Source organism: Mugil cephalus, chromosome 13 (assembly GCF_022458985.1).
Source record: "Mugil cephalus isolate CIBA_MC_2020 chromosome 13, CIBA_Mcephalus_1.1, whole genome shotgun sequence".
Classification (NCBI taxonomy): domain Eukaryota; kingdom Metazoa; phylum Chordata; class Actinopteri; order Mugiliformes; family Mugilidae; genus Mugil; species Mugil cephalus.
Window position 1 is genome coordinate 19625770 of NC_061782.1, and position 23291 is coordinate 19649060.

The 23291-nt window shown below is 40.9% G+C and overlaps 2 protein-coding genes across 16 annotated transcripts in view; one reads left to right on the forward strand and one right to left on the reverse strand.

Moving 5' to 3' along the window:
• Positions 1–109: 109 nt before the first annotated feature.
• On the reverse strand, positions 110–8668 carry LOC125019223 (polyribonucleotide nucleotidyltransferase 1, mitochondrial). The gene is made up of 28 exons (XM_047603818.1): positions 8428–8668; positions 8117–8177; positions 7344–7418; positions 7135–7240; positions 6971–7020; positions 6765–6828; positions 6637–6684; positions 6438–6551; positions 5625–5811; positions 4703–4754; positions 4508–4565; positions 4304–4400; positions 4110–4212; positions 3864–3934; positions 3651–3687; positions 3474–3540; positions 3309–3398; positions 3118–3171; positions 2635–2744; positions 2454–2525; positions 2118–2181; positions 1943–2026; positions 1758–1841; positions 1561–1667; positions 1285–1340; positions 1102–1180; positions 944–991; positions 110–870 (listed from the first exon to the last, which is right to left on the reverse strand). Exons 1-28 carry the CDS (start codon positions 8544–8546, stop codon positions 715–717), a joined length of 2313 nt encoding a protein of 770 aa, XP_047459774.1. The 5' UTR covers positions 8547–8668; the 3' UTR covers positions 110–714.
• A 7147-nt stretch (positions 8669–15815) lies between these two features.
• Positions 15816–23291, forward strand: part of LOC125018707 (girdin-like) — a 58806-nt gene continuing 51330 nt past the window's right edge. For all 15 annotated transcript variants that reach the window (XM_047602793.1, XM_047602809.1, XM_047602796.1 and 12 more), the window contains exons 1-2: positions 15816–16441; positions 16565–16665. In XM_047602793.1, coding sequence (XP_047458749.1) covers positions 16379–16441; positions 16565–16665 — 164 coding nt within the window. In that variant the 5' untranslated portion in view covers positions 15816–16378. The remainder of the gene's footprint in view (positions 16442–16564; positions 16666–23291) is intronic.

Consider the following 23291-nt stretch of genomic DNA (forward strand, 5'->3'; position numbering starts at 1 on the left):
TGTCAAATTAGGGTCTGGGTCAATGAGGCGCTCATTTTTGCTTGTGGTTTGATACTTGATGACTGAGCTGCTTCTTTCAGTTGTGCAAAAAAGAGTAATGACCCACAAATTGCCGCTTTTAGCTTTATTTTTTCAACAACATACCAACTGCTTAATGGTGATTGATGACTGGTTTATATCTGGTTTATACGAATAGAATTACTTTAAAATTTCTTTATTGGCATTTTTAGAATGTTGTGTCAAAGTTATTGTTTTATTTTCATTATGTTACTCACATATTCTACAAATGTGACACAAGAAAGGAAAGGAAATGATATAAAAATAACTCTTCTCCCACTTCGTTGTTTTTAGAAGACACGCTGCTTCAGTGGAGTATGGAGTTCCCAAACGAGAAGAGACAGTATTGTATACATCACACTTGTAAATAACAGAACCCTTCTTGTACTGTGACGAGGGAAACAAAATCCTTTAACAGCTGGATGCAGTCAGAAAAAACATGAAAAGTACAGACTTGAACGTGCAACACATTTATAAGTTTGCCTCCTCTTCATTATTATTCCTCTCTCCGGGTAACGTTCCTCATGTTCTGCATTGTTTCATTGTTTCTGGATCTGCAGCTCTTGGTTTCGGTAGGTTTCTCAATTCTCTCGTAGAAAAAAAAACTACTCAGTTTAAATCTGCTGTGGCCTAAAATCAGGCCGCCATGTCTGAGTGTCACGAGTCAGCGCTGGTCGTTTGGCTGTTGCTTGAACCCATGGAGATGCTCTGCTTCTCGCTTAGTGTCTTGACCACAGTCGCAGCCGGAGACTGGAGCACCTTCCGCGAGAGTCTCATTCTACCGTCTGTTGGGTCTCGTCCGAAGAACTTGACCTGTGAGTAGAACGCCAGTCAGAGAATGCAAACGCAGGAACCTAATTTTGACAGCGTGGTAACTGACACGTACCTGTATCTCCTGTCCCACCTCTAAACCCAAAGCACTTGGATGTTTGATCTAAAAGAAGAAAACATGAAGCAGGGGCCATTATGTAGTAAGTATGCTTTCTATTGTCAAACACTGATAAAAACATCAACTGTTTACAAAGCGTCCCTAACTATACTGACCCGTTTGTGGTCCAGTTGTGAGTTGTGCAGCAGGACAGGAGTCATGTTGGGATAAAGTTTTACCATCACACCAATGTCCCTGAAGCAGAACAAAAAGGAGTTGAATGAATGTTTAAATGTGTGGAAAATTATTAAAACAAATAATAGTAAAGAGTAAAAAAATAATGCAGCATGTTAACGTACCTTATTTCTATAATAGTGGCAGTGTAGACAGCACCAAACTCCAGCTGCTGTTGTTGCTGAAAAACACAATATAGGAAATGTTCAATCATGTGCTCCAGTGTTTTGATTGGATTACATACTTATTCAATCAAGTGACTAAATATAGGATAAAATCAAGTTAACAAATCAAGTTAAAAAATGCACACAAATGTGATATTTTCATGATATTTTCTAGTGGATACAGTGTATGGAACAGAAAGAAATATGAAATATGCAGTGCAAGGTGTGAAGACTCACATCATCTTTGCAGATCTCACTGATGAATTGTTGGGCTTCGCCCATGGCTCCCGGCGTTGGAGCGAACACAGAGAAGGTCTCCTCGTCCACCTGACTTATCGTCACACCTTAAGAAGGAAAACCAAAGGTGTTTAACCTTTCTACATCTTCAAAGGTAGCAAAGACAGTCCAGGTTACGTTTATTACTTGAGTGTTACCTGTCTGTGCCTGAAGCCTGCGCAGGTTGTATCCTCCCGGGCCGACAAACTGAGCTCGTCTGGACACGGGCACCCGCACATTTTCTGTCGCAGTAGAACAGATCACGTTGAACCAGAACCAATCATATCCCATATTTAAAACCCTAGATGCACATATTTAACGTATAGCCAAACATAAAACCTACCAACAACAGGTCCACTGTCTTTCCTGCTTTCTCGGGGCTTTGCTATACATTTGTTCATGATGCCCAAGATTTCCCTCTTTGCAACTGAAACGTAATAATATTAAACAACAGAGCTTGAAAACACCCTCAAACACTTCACTTTAATCTTGGGTAAAATGTTTCACGTGGGACTTACCAGTGCCCTGTTGGATCGCCTCCATGACCAGCTTCAGAGGCAAACCTGGAATCTTCACGTCAGCCTGGAGATTAAATAAGAGGAAAATGAAACAACTCACTGACTCCCGAGCAAAACAATGTTCATTTTACTGTAAGACTATAATCATAATTATGATAGATGATGACCTACTAAAAAACAACCTTCAATGATTTTTTTATTCATCATTTCACATTTGCACTAAATAAAATTTATACTATAATACCAAAAAGTAATATATTTGCAGATACATGCATTTGTTTTTTCCTGCCTCTTTCAGCCACAGACAGAGACAAACTGACGCTTCGAACCCATTACCTGTAAAGCGGTGATACCCTTGTTTGTTCCTGCCAATTTGAAGTCCATGTCTCCGAGGTAATCCTCTATTCCCTGTACAGAAACAATTATTAGCTCACGGTCAACAAATCCATCACATTACGCTCTTTCTTACTCGTTCCTGACAGATAATTGCTCACAAAGACAGCTGTGCTATATGTACCAGAATATCAGTCAGTAGTCTGTAGTCTTCTATCTCTGCAGGCTTCTCTGGGTTTGCCTTGGAGATGAGGCCAATGGCAACACCTGCAACAGCAGACGAGATGGGTACGCCTGGAAACAAAGGTTTGGACAAATTAGCTAAATAATACTATAATACACCGGATTAAGAGCACAGAAACACTAAAGCAAAACAAGTCCCATCACATCCAGTTGGGACTTTGGTAGAATGAACATTGGAAATGAATAGAAATGCACTAATAAATGTTGTCAGGCTGCCAGTGTATGGCATATGAGTTTATATAGCATTTCACTTATCCATCATAACTGCGGATGTAAGTGAAAAGTAATTCTGGAACAGAGCTGAGCCATGGAGCGGCTTAAAAAGATCCACGTCGCAAGAAATGTTCTCAAGTGAAAAGTAATTCTGATCCCTCATTACATTATAAACTGTGTATGTTAAGTGTATGTTTCCTGGCTCTATTACCTGCATCCATGAGAGCGAGGCTGCCTCCACACGCTGAAGCCATCGATGACGATCCTGAGAGAGATAAAATGGTGCAAATTAAAATAATAATAATAATAAAAAAAAAAGCCAATAAGACATTGTAACCCATCGTCTCTGCCTCCGACAACTACATGGCTTTTACTCTTCAGAATCTGCGTGGCTGCCCTCACCGTTTGACTCGAGCACCTCGGCTGTGACCCGGATAGTGAAAGGGAAGTCTTTAGGAATGATCGGCCTCAGAGCCTTCTCCGCCAGAGCCCCTGCAAACACACAAACAATGCATAGAAGATTCTCGGCAGAGACACGCAGCTAGCGGACACAGGATGTGGACTAACCATGTCCAAGTTCTCTCCTGTTGAGGCCCCCGATCTTTCCCACCTCGTTGGTTGCATATGGAGGGAACTGAAATAAAAGGTCATTTTAGATTGAAAACTGAAAGAAACACAATCTTATTTACTAATCAATGTGACTTTAACAACAACTGAAAAAAATATATATATTATTTTACCCACTTCATAATGAAGCATGAAGTTTTTGTCTTTGATGCCACTGTAGAAAAGAAATAAAAAACATCAGACCAGTGATACAACTTCACATCTAGCCAAAGGACAGCGGTTGTGATGGAGCCGTTTGGCTAACGATTAACAGCAATAATGATTAATGTGCATGGCCTCTGAATAGATAAACACATGAATGTTGCGCTTCATGTGTAAAAAACGTTGTACCTCAAAGCTGTGGTGATAATATCTGCTTTGATACTGGATTCCAGGGAGTCAAATGTGACACTGCACAGCACCTACAAGAAGCAGAGGAGAATGGGCGTCAAACCATCTGTATTAAAACACAATTCTTTGTATTCTGGAGTAAAAACAGCTTATCCAAAACTGCAATATTCGTCTTTCAAAATGTTAAAACAGTAACAAGAAACGTTGTAACCTTCACTTTTGTGTTTTTCTAAGTTCTTCTCATACCTGTGTTTGTCCTCTCTGGAACAGAGCTGAGCCATGGAGCGGCTTAAAAAGATCCACGTCGCAAGAAATGTTCCTTAGAGCTGTCAACTCCCTCCCATCACACCTACACACACACACAGTAGAACACAGACAATGTTTACATTATTGACAAACCCAAATGATGTGGAATGAGAATATAGATTCAGCCTGGTTACCTTCTGTACTCATTGAGCACTAAATCCCGGAAGACTTCTTTGCTCACGATGTTGAAGGCCTCAATGATTTCGAAAGTCTCAGCCTGAGGGAATTTCTCTACGTATGGAATCAATTAACAACATTCAGCTGATTGAACAAACACAAATACAATGAAACAGCGGACTGAAAGTATTTCTGTGCAGCATTTATAGTGGGGAAGCTACCTTTTAGGTCCTCCTCAGTTTCTAGTCGAACCTTGTTAATAGCTTCATCTCTTGAAATCTAGGACAACATTTTGAGAAGATTATTACTGAGAGATGAAATAGTCACCTGAAACAAAATTAATAGACAGGAAAAAAAACAGTCCGTGTCAAAGAGAAAACTGAGTTGACACACGGGGAACAGATGTCAGATTTTACCTTATCATGAGTGTAATCAGTGAAAACAGCATAGATCTTCTCAGAGGATAATCTGCAGTGGACAAAAGAAAAAAAAATAGTTATTACTGATATCTATGACAGTGTGAGTCCTGCTTTTGTGTATCAGTTTTGTTAAATGAAGCAAAAATATTGCTCCATCACATTCTCCGGCACAATAGGTAAATACACAGTACTGTGCAAAAGGTGTGCGGGAAAAATGCTGAAAACTAATAATGCTTTCAGAAAATATAAATGATTGATTGTTTATTTTTATAAACTACCCTTCGCCTTCAAACCAGCATCAATCCTTATAGGAACACTTGAACAAAGTCAGGGATTTTGTGCAACTGTAGACGCAGTGGTCGGCCAAGGAAACTTAGTGCAGCAGATGAAAAACACATCAAGCTTATTTCCTTTCGAAATCAGAAGATGCCCAGCAGAGCCATCAGCTCAGAACTGTCAGAAACCAGTGGGACCCAGGAAGTGGCCAGAAGAACTATCTTCAGCGTAAATAAGCACAAGAAGTCCTGGAAGTGATGGCACAGCCCCCACAGAGCCCTGATCTCAACATCAAAGAGTGTGTCTGGGATCTGTGGTTAGTTCTCCAAGATGTTTGGAACGACCTACCAGCCCAGTTCCTTCTAAAACTGTGTGGAAGTGGACCTAGAAGAACTGATGCTGTCTTGAAGGCAAAGGGTGATCACTCCAAACATTGATTTGATTTAGATTCCTCTTCTGTTCATTCACTGCATTTTGTTAAGTGATGAGAATAAACTATTAACTCTTCCATTTAGAAAGCATTCTTAATTTACAGCGTTTTTTCCACACCTGCATAAAACTTTTGCACAGTACCGTATATCTCACTGCTTATCTTGCCTCCCACCTTCATCACTAAAGAAAAAAGTCTGATCGATGCTCTTACCTCTTAACGTGTTCCACCATGTCATCCGGGGCTGAGAACATCTTGATCGGGGTGCGCTTGGTCACTTTCTGTTCTCGCGCCAGCTGCTGGATGGCGTGTATGATCTGCTGGGTGTGCTTGACTCCCACCTTCACGGCGTGGCAGAAGTCCTGCTGCAGCACGTTCTCCGCCGACGCCTCAATCATCACTAGCGGACACAGAGTCACGTGAGTTACGGGAGCTGTAATATGCCATCATGAGGCACGGCTGGAGAGAGGCTGATTAATAACCAGTGACTCTAAAAACTCATTCATTGCATTCGAACAGGTTTCAGGACAATTTTTATTGACTTAGCCGTTTACCAAACCAAGCTGAAGTTAAAGGCATTTAATGTAGATGGGTTTAAAGTGTTGATAACAAGCCTCTCAGCTTTAATTTGAGGGTATTCACATCCATACACTTCATATTTTCTTGGGCTCAAAAGCAATTTTCCAAATAAACCTAATCGTGAATAAAATTCATCCAGAAGCCATTTGAAACCACTGTGTTGTACAGATGATGCTGTGTGCTTCAGATTAAAATATTTTTTTCGTAAAACAATATAATTTCAAGAATTATTTCTGCGTCCAAACAAATATGAAGCAAACACTTTAAACACCAACCAATACATACACAGCTGAAGTAGCAACTTTAAGTGTGTAGTGTGCAGATGTGAGAGCACAAAACAAATATTAGAGGTGTAGGTCACCTTCTATATTTTAAGTCAGAAATGTCTTGGCTTGTAATACACTGTAAATAATACTTCTGGGAGAGTTATAATGGTTTTCATCTTACCCACTTGACTGCTGGGAGCTCCAGCTATAATCAAGTTAAGAGTGCTGGAAGCCATCTCTGCCCTTGTGGGGTTGATCAGCAACTCTCCATTTACGATGCCCACACGTACGGCACCTGCCAACACCCAAAAAGACATTAGAGCTGTATTTAAGTTAAGGCACCATGAATTAGATTTTAGATTAATTTAGATGAACCTCACCTATGGGTCCGTGCCAGGGTATATCAGAAATGGCCAGGGCAGCAGAAGCTTTAATGGAAGAAAATTACTTTTAGAAACAGGAATCTAAGTGATGTGAGGATAACGTGAATGGATGAGAATCAGCTCACCTGCATTAATAGCCAGCACATCTGGATCATTTACTCCATCAACTGCTAGCAGGTTACAAAGGATCTTTAGGAGACATGAACGCACACAGAAGAACACAGACCATGTTTCATTATTTACAAACCCAAAATGACGTGAAACCGAGAACATACGTTCAGCTTGGTTAGAAACAATATTATCACATATCAGTGTTTAAAGCTGAACTGACCTGAGTATCGTAAAAGTAACCGGGAGGGAAAAGTGGTCTAATTGAGCGGTCTGAGAAACAGAAACAACAACGAGTTAATTAAAAGCTCCCACAGCACAATACCAGTCCAAACATATGCTTCATCAAAGGTGCACAGATAACAAAGACACATCTTCTCAACTCACCAATGAGTCTGCTGGTGAGGATCTCATTGTCGGTGGTGCCCAGCTCTCGCCTCAGGTAGTTGGTGGGGATTCGACCTGCAGCTGCTGCTTTCTGTCTGTAGTCCACCTGGCCATCAAAGTATAGATTTACTCACGATACTAGCCAGAAATACGTCACTTGACACAGATTCCATGTTGACGTAAAAGAAGCATCACGCAGGATTACGTACCACAAGAGGCATAAACTGAGATGGAGAAGGTTTGGTTTTGCTCACGGCCGTCACCATCACGGAGGTGTCGCCCAGCTGCAGGAGGAAGAGGGGAAGATGAAGAGGTTACCATTTAACCATAGAGAGCAAATTCTTTTAATTATGATGAATAAAAACAGTGTACAGTGCTGTGTTTCCTCTGGAAAGATCATGCAGTTGAATGGTCACCTTTCTTGCGCTGTTTCAACATAGACTGAATATTTTAAGAGACATAAAGGGAGGTTTAGTGCAAGACTGGTATATTCAAAAGCTTTCACTACTTTGATTAATGAGGCAAGTGACTGTAAATGAACTTGTAACACATGCACAGTGTACAGTACTACAGTAAAAAACAAAAACTCACTATTTCAAGGAAAGCATTAAGATGCATGCCTTTTCAAGACCTAATAATTAGGATGTCAAATATTTGCAGGTTTCACTGTCACGAAATAGAATAAATTCTCATTAATCACGATCCGCTCAACACTTTATTCTAGCAGCTATTTTAGCAAAACAATGTGTCTACAGCTGGAAATATACCACATCCTCCATCACTAAGGAAAACCATGTACATTAACTTACTTCGTGGAATATGTTTAGTATATATATATATATACAGATAGGCCCAAGTGAAATTATATATATATATACACATACACATATATATATGCAAATGGAACGTTATAATAGCGGGTATATAACTGGGGGAAAAAGACAGTGGACATCTTTGGTAACACAGTAAATGATTTCTATACCTGTACAACAGCAGAGCCATCAGCAAATTTGGCAAACTTTCCTGAAGAGATTTCAAGCTTCCTATAAAAACGACAACACCGCAACACATCAGGATGTCTCATACATTAAACCACTGTCAGCGAATGCAACATTTACTGTATGTAGGTGTGTTCAGACACCAGTCTGATGGGGCTGTAAATAAACACTATCCGAGTAAAAGTGGGGATGCCCAAGACACTCATGCATTTTTACAGTGGGGGGCAGAAAGTAAAAACAATGCCCTGTTGATACAGTCAGTGGCAGAGAATTGAAGCTGGGAGGGTCGACTCACTTTTCTCCAAGGTCCACTCCAACACTTCGTAGGTTTTTGTGTCTGCTGTAAACACTCTGGTGACATAAACGGACATGGAGGCGGGCGCACGAGCGGCCCAGCTGGAGCAAGTACCTCATATTTAAAGAGGGCACAACAAGAAATTATGAAAGTCTGCGTACAGTCGGAACCTTTACACTTCAGACGCTCGCGTGGGGGCCTCCATGACAGTTCGTCACATGTACGGAGTTACGTAGTGACAACGCGTCTTCTGATTGGACAAACTGACGTCGGTGTGTAACAGAAAATGAGTCCTGCCTTCCTACCATCCGATAGACAACAGTTCCACTTAGCTAAATTTTATGTCTGACAATATTGAATATGGACAAAAATACTGTACATTCTACGATAATATGTTTACCTGCATGTATTTATTTTTTAATATTTATTTAAAACTCTAGACATATTAAAAAATAACCAAGTTTTATTTATTTATTTATTTATTTTGATTTTTATTTTTTTTTCTATTTAAAGAACGCACTGAAGTGTATATTATCAAGAATCAGTCAAAATTACTTTTTGGATTCCTACCTAGATATCACTACGAACTGAACTCACTTGTCAGTTCCTTAAGCAACGAATGAAATTTCATTTGTTGTTTTCAGTAATGAAAAAAGCCCTGCTCTAAATCTTAGTTTAATTTAATTTACGGTATTCAGCATTTGTTTGAAATAACTGAGAGGGTTGTTGATCCCAGCGGGGTTTTTTTATTTTGGAGACTTATATTAGAATGCATTTGTTTTCAACAACGTACCTAATGAAACGATCTTGCTATTTATTTCATTTGATTTTAGTGGCTTTGTTTGTGGATACACACACATTTGTTTTGTAATGATTTTATGATGTTTCTGGATATATTGTTAACTGCACTGTCATAAACTGTATATTAGACTGTAATTAATGTTGCAGCATTTTGCTGTTGTTTTGCTAAATATATGCTATTTCATATATTCACCACTAGGTGTCAGGCTTACAGAAATGATAATTCACGAAACAAACTGAACCACTGCCCTTTGATAAAACTTGCAAATATCACTTGAAATTAAGATTTAAATATAATTTGCTTTGGCAACATTTAGTAGGCTCAGTTTAACACATAAACATCACGGAAACATCATGACTCTTCCAATTGCATCTCATATCACATATGAAGAATTGTGTGTCTGCTCTTCCCGCTTTGGTCAAATACTGCTTTTGAAAAAATGCTTCAAGCATCTAGTCCAGTCATCTATCAATACATCAGTAAACCCCTGACCTTGACATTCAGTCTGGAAGTTACTTCACCAGCAGACAGCCCTCCAGTCAGTTAGCGAGCCAACTCTTTAGCAGTGGGGCTGCTGCGGTTGTCATGGCAACAGATGAGCGTTAACAGCATCTGTAACACTCTCTGGATTACTTTCAGGCATACACATACTTGCACACACACACAGCAGCTAATTGCAGGGGAGAATGGCAGGATTTCACACCAGCACACATTCCCATTATTACCATGGTTGCCACCAGTATTATCTTGTTTCCATGGCTCCAGGACACACTGAGATCTCATTAATGCCAAGCAGAGTCATGGATTATTAGTTTGTAATAGACCCGTCAGTGTTTTGTCGTGCACATGCAAGGATCATAACATCAACAGCTCAGCAGAGGTTGTTGCATTGCTTTTCTTTTCTGAGAATGTTATAAATGTAAATGTCCATTGACGTTCCAAGAGAGAAACGATTGGTCGTCTGTCAACTGTCAATCTATATATCAATCTCCTATAAGCTATCACTTAGTCATCTTACAGATACCTCTGTGACCCTTTAAATGATTTTGTAAAGAAACAAGACATCGATTTACTTTGACTGATCACTGGCAGTAGATGATGAGTCCTAGGTGATAATCAAACAGGGTGTGGTCCAGTTACTTCAGGACTCAAGAGGTTTAAGTGATTTGATTTGCACTAAAATCACATTCTACATTATGTGATCAAAAGGACAGCTCGTATAAGCTCTGTACATATCTCTGAACACACATACATATGCAAAATCCACAGGATTTTGCTTCTGAATCCCTGGCAACCAGACATGGACGTGGCATGTATTTAAAATGAGATTTATCCTTCTAAACAACAAGCAACAGATTCATTGACTGCAATGCATACTTATTCTTTACTAAAGTGCTGCACAAGGACAAGCAAAAAAGGGATATATTTGCATAATAAAATAAATATAAAATTGTTAAGACATCTCAGAGCACCAAATGACACCATGTACAAATTGAGATTCTTCTTAAAACTGTGGGTGGGTTTTATTTAATTGACGCAGGCTGCTGAACCTTTTCTAAGAAACTGCAGCTCTGGTTTTTCAGACCTCAGTCACAATCAATATATTAATTATTTTCTGCGGTTAAAAATACCTCAGGATTGTTTTTTTTTGTTTGTTTGTTTTTTTAATGAAAACTCAGTAATTGATCTGACTGAAGTGGACATCTACAATCTTGAAGGAACCACAGCGTAAACAGCTCTTGGCAGCTTGAACTGGCGGGGTGTAATGTTCTTTGTCACAAGTGTGAAAATTACATTATGGCGCATGGCAAGGTTCCACGCAATGACTCCCTCTAAACAATGCAGGGAAGACATCTAGAAAAGTCTGATGTATTGGCAGGGTTTACAGGATTTAAGTAAAAGCAATAAAACAAATACATAGAAATGCTCCATTACAATTAGAGTACACCAAAAAGTACACCATTACATTGTTATTATTATTACTGCCATGCATTAATGTGTAATTAGAATTTTACTGTTTTACTGGATTAATTACAGCTGCTTTAAGTGTTCAGAGCAGGAACTAATTATTTTCACCATGGACGATTACTTTCTCAGTCAATCAATTGATTGATTGGTTTGTGAAAAGACGTTTAATATTAAGAAATGCCAACATAAACACATCCACATCAAATTACTAAAAATAAAAATAATAAAAAAGAAATTACATAATAAATCCTCAGAATATCATTGTTGTTTCTTTTGCTTCTTCTATGTAAAAATCCCAAACCTCAAACATTTGCATAAATGTAATGCTGTGAAAGCCAAAAGTGTAGTACAATGTACAGCATTCGAGTAAATGCTCTAAACAACACATTCAAAGTCCTGTCTGTAGATATTTAGACTTTTTTTATGGAAGTCGTTCCCTGAAGACTCTGTAGTGGTGCCCAAATTATTTTTTTCTACCTAAACTGACTTTTATTTTAACTGCCTACTTTACTTTATGGTTGTTTAGAACATATTTATCCAGAGATCTCCATAAGATGGTGATTTAACCTTAGAGGATCAGTGTATTGACTGGATGCAGATTAGAGCCTCCACCCCCTAATGTGTGTGTCTGTGTGTATTTGTATGTGAGTGTTTGTGTGTAAAAATTGATTTTTGGAAAAAAACAAACAAAAAAAAAAAAACAATTGTCATGTTTGATGAAGCACAACATTCAGGATAAAACCCTATTTATTTAAGCAGTTAGTTGGTCCCATGTAAAGTCAACAATGATCTACAAATATTTCAGAGGAAAAACTAGTGTGTATTTCATTTTTGTGTCTCTCTCAATCTCAAAAATGTCTTAACTGAGTCATTTAAATTTTTGAGGCCTGGACTGCAACTTTTTGTTCACAAGCCAAGTCATTAAGTCTGATCTTGAGAACATATTCATTAATACACAGGACGAGATGTTACGATCCCTCTTTTAGAAGCCCGGTTCAACTGGACAACTGACCAGCAGACCAGTGATCAGCTACTAACTAGTCTAACCAGCAGCAGTAGGTAAGAAATGATGGGAATGTGACCACACTCCAAACAAACATCTCTTCTTCTGCCTATATTAGAAATAAGATACAACCAGACACCGAACAGAAGATACTTTGTTGTTCATGGTGTTGTTCAAGAATACAGACAAAAATAAAAGGCATGTAAATTGAGTCAGGAGAATTTTACACTGCAATCATGACGATATAATCATAATACAATATGTCCTATATATCTATAAAATTAGACACTTACTCAGTCCCTCTAGGTGAGACAGATTTGAAGGAAAGGGTTCTGACAGTGAAAAAGTCTTAAGCATACACTTGAATTTAAAATACACTGTTTGTTTTAGACTGGTGTGTGTGGCCTGTTTTATGAGGACTCAACACTCACTTAACCACACTTCCCTGTAGCGTTAGGCATATTGTCTTAATAGGGGAAGCTGTTGCAGGCAATATATTATGTGAATAGAGAGAGAACTGCCCAGCATTCGTCAACCCGCTCTGCATTTAAGGTCACATGAGATGAGCTCAGCTCTAAATCAAAATGTTTGTGGTGACTTGTAAATTCCTTTGGAATAACTAACAGGAAACTGCAGTCGTCTAAGAGAATTTTATCCGAGAGAAAAAATGCACAGTCATGCGGTTGTTCATGGAGACAGAGCAACGCTGCTCCATGATTTATTTATTTTTATAATCCCTGGACTAGATTAACACCAGCAGGAGGAAATTTTCCACACGGGTATTCCGCTTCTGCAGAGCCTGAGCCGAACGAGACGATAGGTGGATTGATTTCCACTGTGTATTTCTGCCTGTTTTCGTAGCTGAGTGTGTGTGAGGAATGCTCCTCTGGGTCTGTACAATCACCGAATTAATGGGTGGAGGAGGATGCTGCTCTGTGACGAAACTTCTTAAAAGCATCATGAATAATAGATTTGATGAGACATGTAGGAGCACCCTGTTCAATCCAAGGTTAATGAATCCCACACTGGTGCTAATAAATGCTAACACACTCTCACAAACGCGCTGAGCAATACAAATATCCATATCCATCTAATCCCCCGGAGTAAGTGAGCAGAAAATAACGGTGCTCGGGTTGCTGTGTGGATAAGCAGGCGCTACGCTAACCCTGAAAGGTTTTCATTATCTGCGTCAGTGTTTTAATTGTCTGCTGAGGTGATGGGGTTAGCGGGGACGTGTGTGGGTTGCTTGCTGCAGAAAATAGTCTATTTGCCTAGACTCTGAAGCTAATTCACATTTTTATTGTGCACAATTAATATAAAATATAAGACCCTAACCCATTATTTCTATTCAGGTCGCCGCAGTCCAGTTTTCTTTCTCAGTCCGAGGAGCAGAATCAAGATGAGCTCGACATTTTTCGAAACGTGGAGCTGTTTTCTTGCCAAACTATTGTCAAGCAAAGCAACACCAAAACAGCCCTGATGAAACAGATGTGTTCCCTCAAGACTAACTATGGGTTAACAGTTTGAATGGAGTGTTCTTTCCCCAAAACCTTTACTTTAATTATTATAAAGCTAGAGGAGTTCAGTAGGTAATAATTTATAGGGATATGGAAAATGTAATAATAAGTAACTTTACAAAGAGGAAGCAGCGTGTGCATTACCCTGCAGCCTCAATCAGTCTGTTATGACCACTGGTGGCTATGCAGTGGCTAATGTTAGCTAACAAACGGATATCGCTGTGTATAGTATAGTATAGTATAGTATAGTATAGTATAGTATAGTATAGTACAGTATAGTATAGTACAGCATAATATAGTATAGTACAGAGTCAGCTTGCTTACTTCATTATTCCCTTTGAAGGCTTCCTTTAAGATTTGGACATGCTTTTTAAATAATGCTTCAGTGTGATTTCTGTGAAAGATATTTGCAGCACATCTGCCAGATATACTTATGTGAGACACTTGAGGTTTTCAACTAGTTTGTTCTTTATGCTAATAAGCATCTCCATGAACCCTAAACAGAGCCCGTGTGTTAAAATCAAAATAATCTAATGTCTCCATGAGTTGGTTGCAGACAAGTAGAAAAAATAAAATCCCTTTGTTTACAGTTTGGAATTGCATTTTCAAAAAAAAAAAAAAAAAAAGCCTGTGCGCACTCACTTGGTTCACCTCCCTCCCGTCAAACACGTTCTGCAGGAAACAAGACACAACAGGTCTAGTCAGGACCTCCAACTGTATACACCAGCCTCAAGCTGAAGCACCAACAGCAGCGACCGTTATTCTAAATGCAAATAGGAGCCAGGAGAGCTGCTCTGGAATGTGTTTAGTAAAATTTTTAGGGGAAAAACACAATAATCCATTCATTCGAACCTGGCTTCCTGAGAAGTGAACCAGGTCCCCCGGTTCCCCAATCAGTGATTGTGTTTTAATTGGCTATTTGGCCGCACAGCCTCTGCTCACCATTCATACCGTCAGAGCCATTCATCAATTGTTGATTAGGTGTCTTCAGCCTCTGTAGTGAATAACTGTAGGTCTGGCCTTATCTTTCAGCCATTAACCAGCAGCTGATGAAGCTAAAAGAAATGCAGAGTATAGAAAATAATAATAATATGCACTCCTTATTTCTAATTTGTGGTGTGATGGTTGCAGTTTTATTCACTGCGAGCTGTTAAACATGGAATTATTTAGAGGACATATCTTTGAAATATTGGCAACACGACAGTTAAAATGTAGCTGTTTTTTTCACGCAACAAATAGGCTAAAATAATGGAGAATATCAAACATGTCACATCACAGGTTCCTGAAACCATTCCCTTATGTCAGATATTCAGTTTACATACAAATGTAAAAGCAGCAAACATTTACATCAGAGACGTTGCAGAAAATACAAGAACTGTGGTTCTTTTCTTGTTATGTAAGTTACATATTTTGGTGTTTGAACTGTTGGGCACATAGACCGTGAACTGTACGATGGACGTTTTCACTGTTTTGTGATGTTTAATAGACAAGTAAAGAAGTAACCAACGGATGAATAGACAATAAAGAATGTTAGTTCCAGTCGAAATGTACTAGAGCGTTTTGCAGAAAAGAGTGTTGTCAGTCAGATAAGTCATTTCCTCTTTGGGCAGTGATTCATTTGGTGTGCTTTACTGTAAATTTGTCAGTTGCCTCTTGAATACATCCCCCACCAGGTGTCAGTAGCCATCTTGCCTATCTACCTCCAATGCGGTTCATGCTACAAATGCAGACAAAGGTATGCTCACCAGTGCTCCTTCCTGCCAGTAAATTAAGTAAAAATACTAAGTGTGCCACAACATAGTTTGGAATCACAACACTAAAGCTGCAAACAAACTTACTTCATTTAGATTCCAGCTAACAAAAAAAAAAAAACTGCCCCTTTCCCACTTTAATCTTCAGTTCATTTAACTGCTCTGGATGGCCAAATGTATTTGATCATGAAAAATATTACTGACTCATAGGAAATGTGGACAGAAAAAGAGGATGCTTTGATCAATGCCCTACTTTTCTGTTAGATGAGAAGAGGGCGGAGGGAGATGCAGAGGAGAGGCAGGGAGGGAGGAGGCGGTACTATGCGTCCTCCAGTCATCCTCTCAACTCTTGCGCACACTGGCGTTCAAACGGGGAGGCAGATCCGGAGTGAGAGGATTGAACCCCCAGAAATGACTTTACAATAAATATGAGGATTTTAAACGCCCTTGGATTTTTCTGGATATTTTCTTTTATTTAGTCGCACTGGGGAGGATTCTTCTTCTCCTCAGCTTCTGTCTCTGCCAGCACCGCTCCTTCAGCTTAAAACCATACCTGGCACAGGTCTCATGTAGTCTACCTTTAATCGCTTTTGTAGAGAGATAGCTAAGCCGCCTGAAGCCAAATTAGAGGACACGTTTAGGTGACAAAAACATGTGATTCCGTGCTGGTTCCATGCGGCAGCCAAGCCCCGTCGCTGGCATCTGAACAGCTGGGTCGTGTCGAGAAGATTGTGGATTAACGTCTCGGTTTTTTTTTTTTTGCGCGTCTCTCAGTGGCCTGTAGACAAAAAAATGTGCGCCTGTTTTATTGAATTAACTACATGAGTGGAGCCCGAACAAACGCGCGTACCTGCTCTTGATTTCCCCCCCACCCCAAAATATCTGCTGAATTAAACGGCGCCAGGGAAATATGGAAAGCGAGGTTTTCACCCCTCTGCTGGAGCAGTTCATGCTCACGCCTCTGGTCTGCTGGGTAAGACCCCGAATCAACTATTCAAATGCGGCCTGAGCTCGCTAATTAATCACCCACTGCATTTGCTTAAATAGTTTATTGATTATCTTTACACCTATTTTGCTCTTTTTTCCCCCCCTCCAGGTGAAGACCGTGGGGCAGCCGACAGTGACTGATGGCACCAGTTTATCGGAATATATTGAATTAGTGGATGGGATTTACCTGAACGAGATCATGCTCGAGATGTGAGTACTGTCACACACATTCAGAAATACTGCGGATCAATCCATCTTCCCTTTGCACTGGCCTCCATACTGCAACTAGTTTATGCTAATTAGGGCATGCAAACCTTATTAATAGTGCTAGATGTGCATAAAGTGGGAGCAATTTTCCATAAATAGATGATCATAGACGCAGTTTGGCTCAGTATATAGGGTCCAGAGGTGTGGAGGAGGAGGGGGAGGAGGGATAAAATGATACTCACCCTGGGGCTTTTAGTGGGGTCATCCCCTCATGAGCAAATTAAGCAACTGCAGCCTCAGTCCAGCAGTTGAGATTGTCTGCTGGAGTGAATGTAGGCTACGCACAAAGGGACCCTGTATTGGGGGCAGTGACTGGTTTGCGCTGTGAGAAATCTCCAGATTTTTCCGCCAGCGTCCGTGGTGCATGGATGCAGCCCCGTAACTTCCAATTGTTTTTGTTTCTTTTTTGTTTTTTTCTGTCACACTACACACACTGTCATCTGCAGCCGACTGGAAGACACCCCGCCCCTGGAAGCTGCAGCACTCGCGCTTCCTGCTGCGCCGTACAAACGGCACAGCCACGAATAGAAGCCTTGAACAGAGACGCACTGGTAGAAGGGCAAAATCAGGATGTGGCTGTAGCAGGCCAGCATATATGTTTGTTTTTATTAGATTAAAAAGGAAGCGGATCCTTTGGTAAATCTCTGTTGGATGCTGGAGGAGGCTGAGGCGTTGCATGTCAAACCTCTCTGTCTTTCCAGTCACCTGCTCATACACACATATATATATAGCATGACAGGAGACAGTTTTCCACTCCTTTGTCTGGCTCCAGGCTGCTACTTCCCGCTAGCGAGACCATTTTTCATATTTTCCGCTAATGCCACACTCTACATTGTCAGCGTTTATCCCAGCGCTTGCCTGTCTAGGGAGCGTTCAACCGAGTCTGCTCCCGCTGGAATTGATTTTCACATCACAGGAGATTATGTGTCGCACTCTTGTGGGCCAGTTTCTTGTGTCACCTCACATCAGTAGCAAAGGTTAACTTTGTTGGGATTAGAGATCTTTCTGAGAAGATTTTCGCTTTAGTAACCAGCGCAAAGTGTTTTGGAAGCTTTAAGCTGTGGCTGCCGCGCTGCATGAGGAGCTGATTAACTCCACTAACCGTTTCCTGTGTCCTCTTCTTCCTGCCCTGCCTCCCTCCACTGTCCCCGACCTCTTGCTGCTCCATCAGGCTACTAAGCTGCCAATCTCGTCAGATTTAAACAACCCCTTCCACCCTTCTTTCCCATGATTTTTTTCCATCTCCTCCAGGCCCTTTCTGTCTCTAAACAGAAGTGTGTTTTTGGAGGCCGCTTCAGGTTCAGTTAGACAAGGTTGTTTTTTTTTCCCCTCTTCCACACTTAGCGTTTTTCAAAATAGCGAACCAGACAGTGGTATTTTCAGAGCATTTTCTCTCGTGGGACATTGTATAGTGTAGAGCAACTGGAAAGATATTTGGGGAAAGGGTTAGAGGAATGAGGATGATTTGTCAGAAGCCTAAGATTAGAAACCCTTCACATGATGGGCATGATTTGCAAAGTCAGAGCTGGTGGATGACTCCCAAAAAACAAAAATAAAATCAAGCCCCAGTTTAGCAATACTTCAATCTTGCATATTAAGATTAAGACCAGGTTGGGTTAGATTTCCGTTTGGCTGAATGGGAATTGTCAGTGGCTTGTTGTGGGCTCCTGTAGAGAACATCCTGCTGAACTGAACTGTGTCTGGCTCACAGAATGTCGGGGATTGCCGACTGGAGACAGCCAGCTCTGTGTGTTTATGTTTATGTGCTTTTCTGCAGGGCTTCTGTGTGTGCGTGGGAGTGTGTGTGTGTTTTGGAGTTCTTTCTTTCTTTTTTTTTCACTGTGCATTTGGTTTTGGACTGAGGCAGCTGTTGGTAGTCATCTTGTCCAGCCACCCTCTCACACAAAAGGCCTACAGTGTTGGTCAGATCCTATGTTGGTGAGACTGCTCTTTGTCTGCCTCCGCTGCTTTACTACTCGAGTGCAGTAGACTCGGCAAACAAAAAGCAAACAAGCTAAAAGGAAATCTATTCATTCAATAATTAAAAACTGTTATGTTGTTGAAAGTGGATGCCGGTGCCTAGTAAAGCCTCTCCCCCTCCGTCTCTCATTAAAAGTAGCTTAAAAACCACAGGTGAGTTTTCTGAATTCCTTGAAGAACCGTAGACGAAAATTAACAGGGTCGGCATTTGTTGCGATTGTTGGTTGCACACAAATGTCCTCAGATGCTCATTTAATTTTCTGCTTAACCCCTCAGTCCTGAGAGCTTGAAATAATTTGCAGTGAATGTGTGTTAAAAATTCACCAGTGCATAAAAACTATAACTACTACAAATGTTCTCCATCCTCCAGAGTATGATAAAACTACTGCAGTCTACACACATAAGCAGGTGAACATCAACATGAAGTAATGTCTGTTCAGAATACTGCAAGACATTTTGCTTGCCCCGAATCTTGGCACAAGGGAGAAGTGTTGGTTGACGTGTAGTCACATATCGCATCACTTCTTACCTACTGCTGCTGGCTAGACTTGTTAGCTGGTGTCTTCTTCTTGGTTGCTAGTTGGTAGCTGACTGCTAGCCTGCCGGTTGGTTTTTAGTTGGACTGGGCGTCTAAATGCGTTTTGTCTCGGATCTTGGCACAGGGGATTGTAACATCGCATCCTGTGTAGTAATGAATACTTAATTACATATGTTACATTTTTAGTAGAGATGTAACGGTATTCAAACCAAACCAAAAAACTGCGATACCACGCCCACGATATGTACCACGATACCCTCATGGACAATAGTATGTAGTTTAGATTAGTTTAGATAATTTAGTTATGTGAAGGCAGTGCATATGTTAAAACCTTTAAAGTTAATACATTTGGGTTGGTTTGGTGTATTGTAACATCCCTAATTTTTAGTGAAAGCTGGAGTGTTGGTGTGTCAATGTCTCTATCATGCAGTAAGTGAGAGACATGGCAGACTAGCTGGCAGCAGTTGTCATGAGGACAGCATGGGAGACCCCAGGATTATCTAACGGTTTGCTGACAGACACCCAGATGGCACCGTGTCCCCTCCCCCTGCCCTCTTGTGACTGACATTATCTAGCCAATTAGATTGCCTCCGTAGTGCTGTCAAACCAATTACTTTTCCCGCTTAGAGAGAAGGCGCCAATTAAGTGTTTATCTGAGTGACAACTGTCCGGCTGAATTCTCTGTTGTACTGCCAATTGTGCTGAACTGTGGAGTCATTTATGTGAGTTAATTAGACAATTGAAGAACCAAAAGCAGAAAGTTACGTAACATTCATCATGTCTAATTTGGCTTATTTTGAAGTACTTCCATGCACTTTCCAGGATTATATATACTTCTATGACCCATCTCTAACCCCAAGCAGTGGTCAAAAAAAGGCATTCTTTGCTAATTTGGCAGAAGAAAGTACAAGTGTAGAGTAGTAAAACATTGTGAAAAGAATGTGGCTACACATGCTCTGCGGGTTAATGGCTCTTTTGGCTTGAAGATTCAGACAGATCCGTGCATGTCTGTGAATCTGCCTGAATGGCTTCACACATGGGGATGGAGTATGAATACAGTGAGTGTAACAGCCACTTATTGAGATTTTTATCTGCATATCTTTCTGCAGGGAACATACGGAACAGGTAAACCTATGAGTCAGTGGTTGTGGATCTGTAAATACTGAAGATCAAGGCCGTTTCTGACTCAAATCACTTAATCAAGTTGCGGTCATTTTATGAGCCAATTAACTGTTCAATGTGTTATCCATACACAAATCTAAACCCAAGGCCGTTGTTGAAGATGACTCCGAATGCTTCGTTTGATTATCCAGTAACTTTTACGCGGCCATATGGAGTCCACATTATGCTCATAACCAGGCTTTGAAAGCCATTGTTGCTCTAGCAGAGTATTCTGAGGTTTCACAACCATCTGGCAGCGTTTTATCTAGAATGAAGAAGAAGCCGCATACAAAGAAACATATGAGTCAGCTCGTCTCTGCTTTTTATTTGAATGCTACTTTCAGCATGTTGCGCTGGGAAGAACTCCTGCGTGTGTTGAGGTTTAGGCGATAACAGAGTGGGAAATGTAGAAATTAAAAAGCTAAACCCTTCATCTGTGCAAGACATGAGTGATGAAAATAAAAACTATGAAAGATCATTATTGTGCTGTTTTACATAGAATGGGACAAAAATGGCTTCTCAGATGTGTCTTCCCATGTGAATAAACTGTATTAAAGCCTAAACTAAAATATTAGCTAATTTAGCTGCAGCACCAGCTCGGATTACACTTCCTCTCCAAAGCCTGGCCTTATTTTTACTCTCTTCCCCCTTTCATCTCATTCTTCTCCCTCTTTCTGACATCCTCCTTCTTCATCACTTCCCACCATGCACTGCCACTGTCCCTCTTCTTGTCTCTCTCTTTCTCCCATCCCTCTCCCCCGCTGGCGTCTTCATCACCTCCACTTCTCCTTTTCTGCCCGTGCTTCACCGCTCCGGACGGTTCCCTCCTTTCTCCCTTTTGTTTTCTTTTGAGCAGCACGTAAAGCCTTTGTTGGCGTTCTGAGGTTCATTACAGAAGACATAGTTGGGATTCCTGCTGTAGTGGAGACTGGAGGCAGTCAGATCTGCTGCTGGGGTGTCAGTCTGTTTTGGTTCCCCCGCTGCCTCTGCTAGACCGTTGCGTCCAGCCTTCAACATCATCGAGTGAAGCCGGACATCAATCTCTCAACTCTCGTAATCATCTCAGCGTCATGCGATTCCGGGTCGCTCTGACAGGAGGGAGGATGTGTATCATGTTAAACAGGAAACGGCAGCTGTGACCTTGAGTGGACGAAACTTTAACAAGGCTGTGTTAATGTGAGGCGCTCAAAAACCTCAGAACCAAGGACACGTTTAACTCCACAGGGGCCGTTTTAGGTTTTTAGACGCCCTTTTGCTCTTAGGTTCTCAGGCCGAGCAATATGAAACCTCTGATCTGATTTACAGTTTAAAGCAGCACATTCTCAAATTTCTATGTGAGGAAATGAACCTGTCAATTGTGCTGATTTGACTGAGCTCACTACAACTGAGCTGTTATTTACATATTTTTATCTTCATCCTGCTTTAGTTGTCGGTGTTAATTTGCTGGTGCGGGTATTTGCAGTTGCAGTAGACGTTCAGTGGCGCAGAGGACATAATCCCTTTTGTTGCCTGGAAGATTTTTTGCCGTGAAACATCTGCAGAAAGTGTTGGAATTCATTAACAGCAGCTTAACATTGAGAATTAAAAGCAAAGTTGAGTTAATAATTGACCAGGTTTGACATTTCTGTCCCAAAGAGGAACTCGGAGCAGCAGGGAATTAAGTATGGAAGGATTATATTGGCGTACTGAAGGAACCGTACGCTATGCTGGATTTCCAGCCTCTCCCTCCTTCCTCTCATTTGAGACTTAAATTCAGTTAAAGTTCCCTGTACTGCTTCACTTCATGTCCAGCTTGGCAGGAATGAGTTTATCTGCTGTCCCTATGGATACAGTGGCAGAGGAGAGGAATGGAAAGGGGCCCGGTGGAAGCAGAAAAACAAAGAACGAGAGTAACAAGCTCATGAAAAACCAAGACAAGGAAATGGGTTGATGAGAACCGCATACCACTGGTGAGATCCTCTCTGGTCTGTTTGTCTACTACAGTTCCCTTGAGAAGAGAGTGATGGGAGAGGGAAGAGGAGGATACAGTCACTCTGACCGTTAGGTTTATTTCAGTGTTGTAGTTTGTTATGAACTGCACTCAATTTCACTCAACTACAATTTTTAATGGAGCATGATAATACAATTTGGAGAAGTAGAAGGATTGTGTTGTGACATATGATGCTGTTGATCATGAAAATCATCAAAATTCCCATTATCACATTGAGTTTGTACTGGGAGTATTCCTATGTTATCAGTGCCTTTCTTGATTTAACGTTCATGTGTGCACCATGGTGTACCTTTGTAATTCTGGGCATACAGTATACCATCGAAAGAGCAACATGTGTGGGTCCTTCATGTTAAAGGACAGTTTTCTGTATTCAAAATGTTTAGTAGAAGTTTATCATTTATCTGTGTAAGTTGGTAAGGTGCACATGGTGTGTGTGTGTGTGTGTGTGTGTGTGTGTGTGTGTGTGTGTGTGTGTGTGTGTGTGTGTTCTCCCTCACACATGGAGGCTCAAACACACGCTCCCCTGCTGTGCTTGGACAGTACAGCTCATAAGCTCTGTTCCGAGCGCGTGGCCTTCCTTTTCTCTTTGTGTGCGTGCATTTAGCCTGCTTTCTGTGATTGTGTGTGGTTGTGTGTGCCTGGTTACCCAAGCTGACTGTAACGTAGGCTGTCATATGTAGGTTAACACTACTCCCTAACCTACCCAGCCAATCAAAGCCAGGAGATGGGAGGAGAAAGCCCAGTGGCCCCGGGCTCAGCGTAAGGCTGGAGTGCCTATCGACAGCACGGACGGACCGGCTTATTGACTGGCCGTCTGGCTGACTTGCTGACTAGTTGTCTGCCTTTCTGGCAGTTGAGCTGGCTTTGCCAGTCTATCCCTAATCTATTTGTCTATTTAAA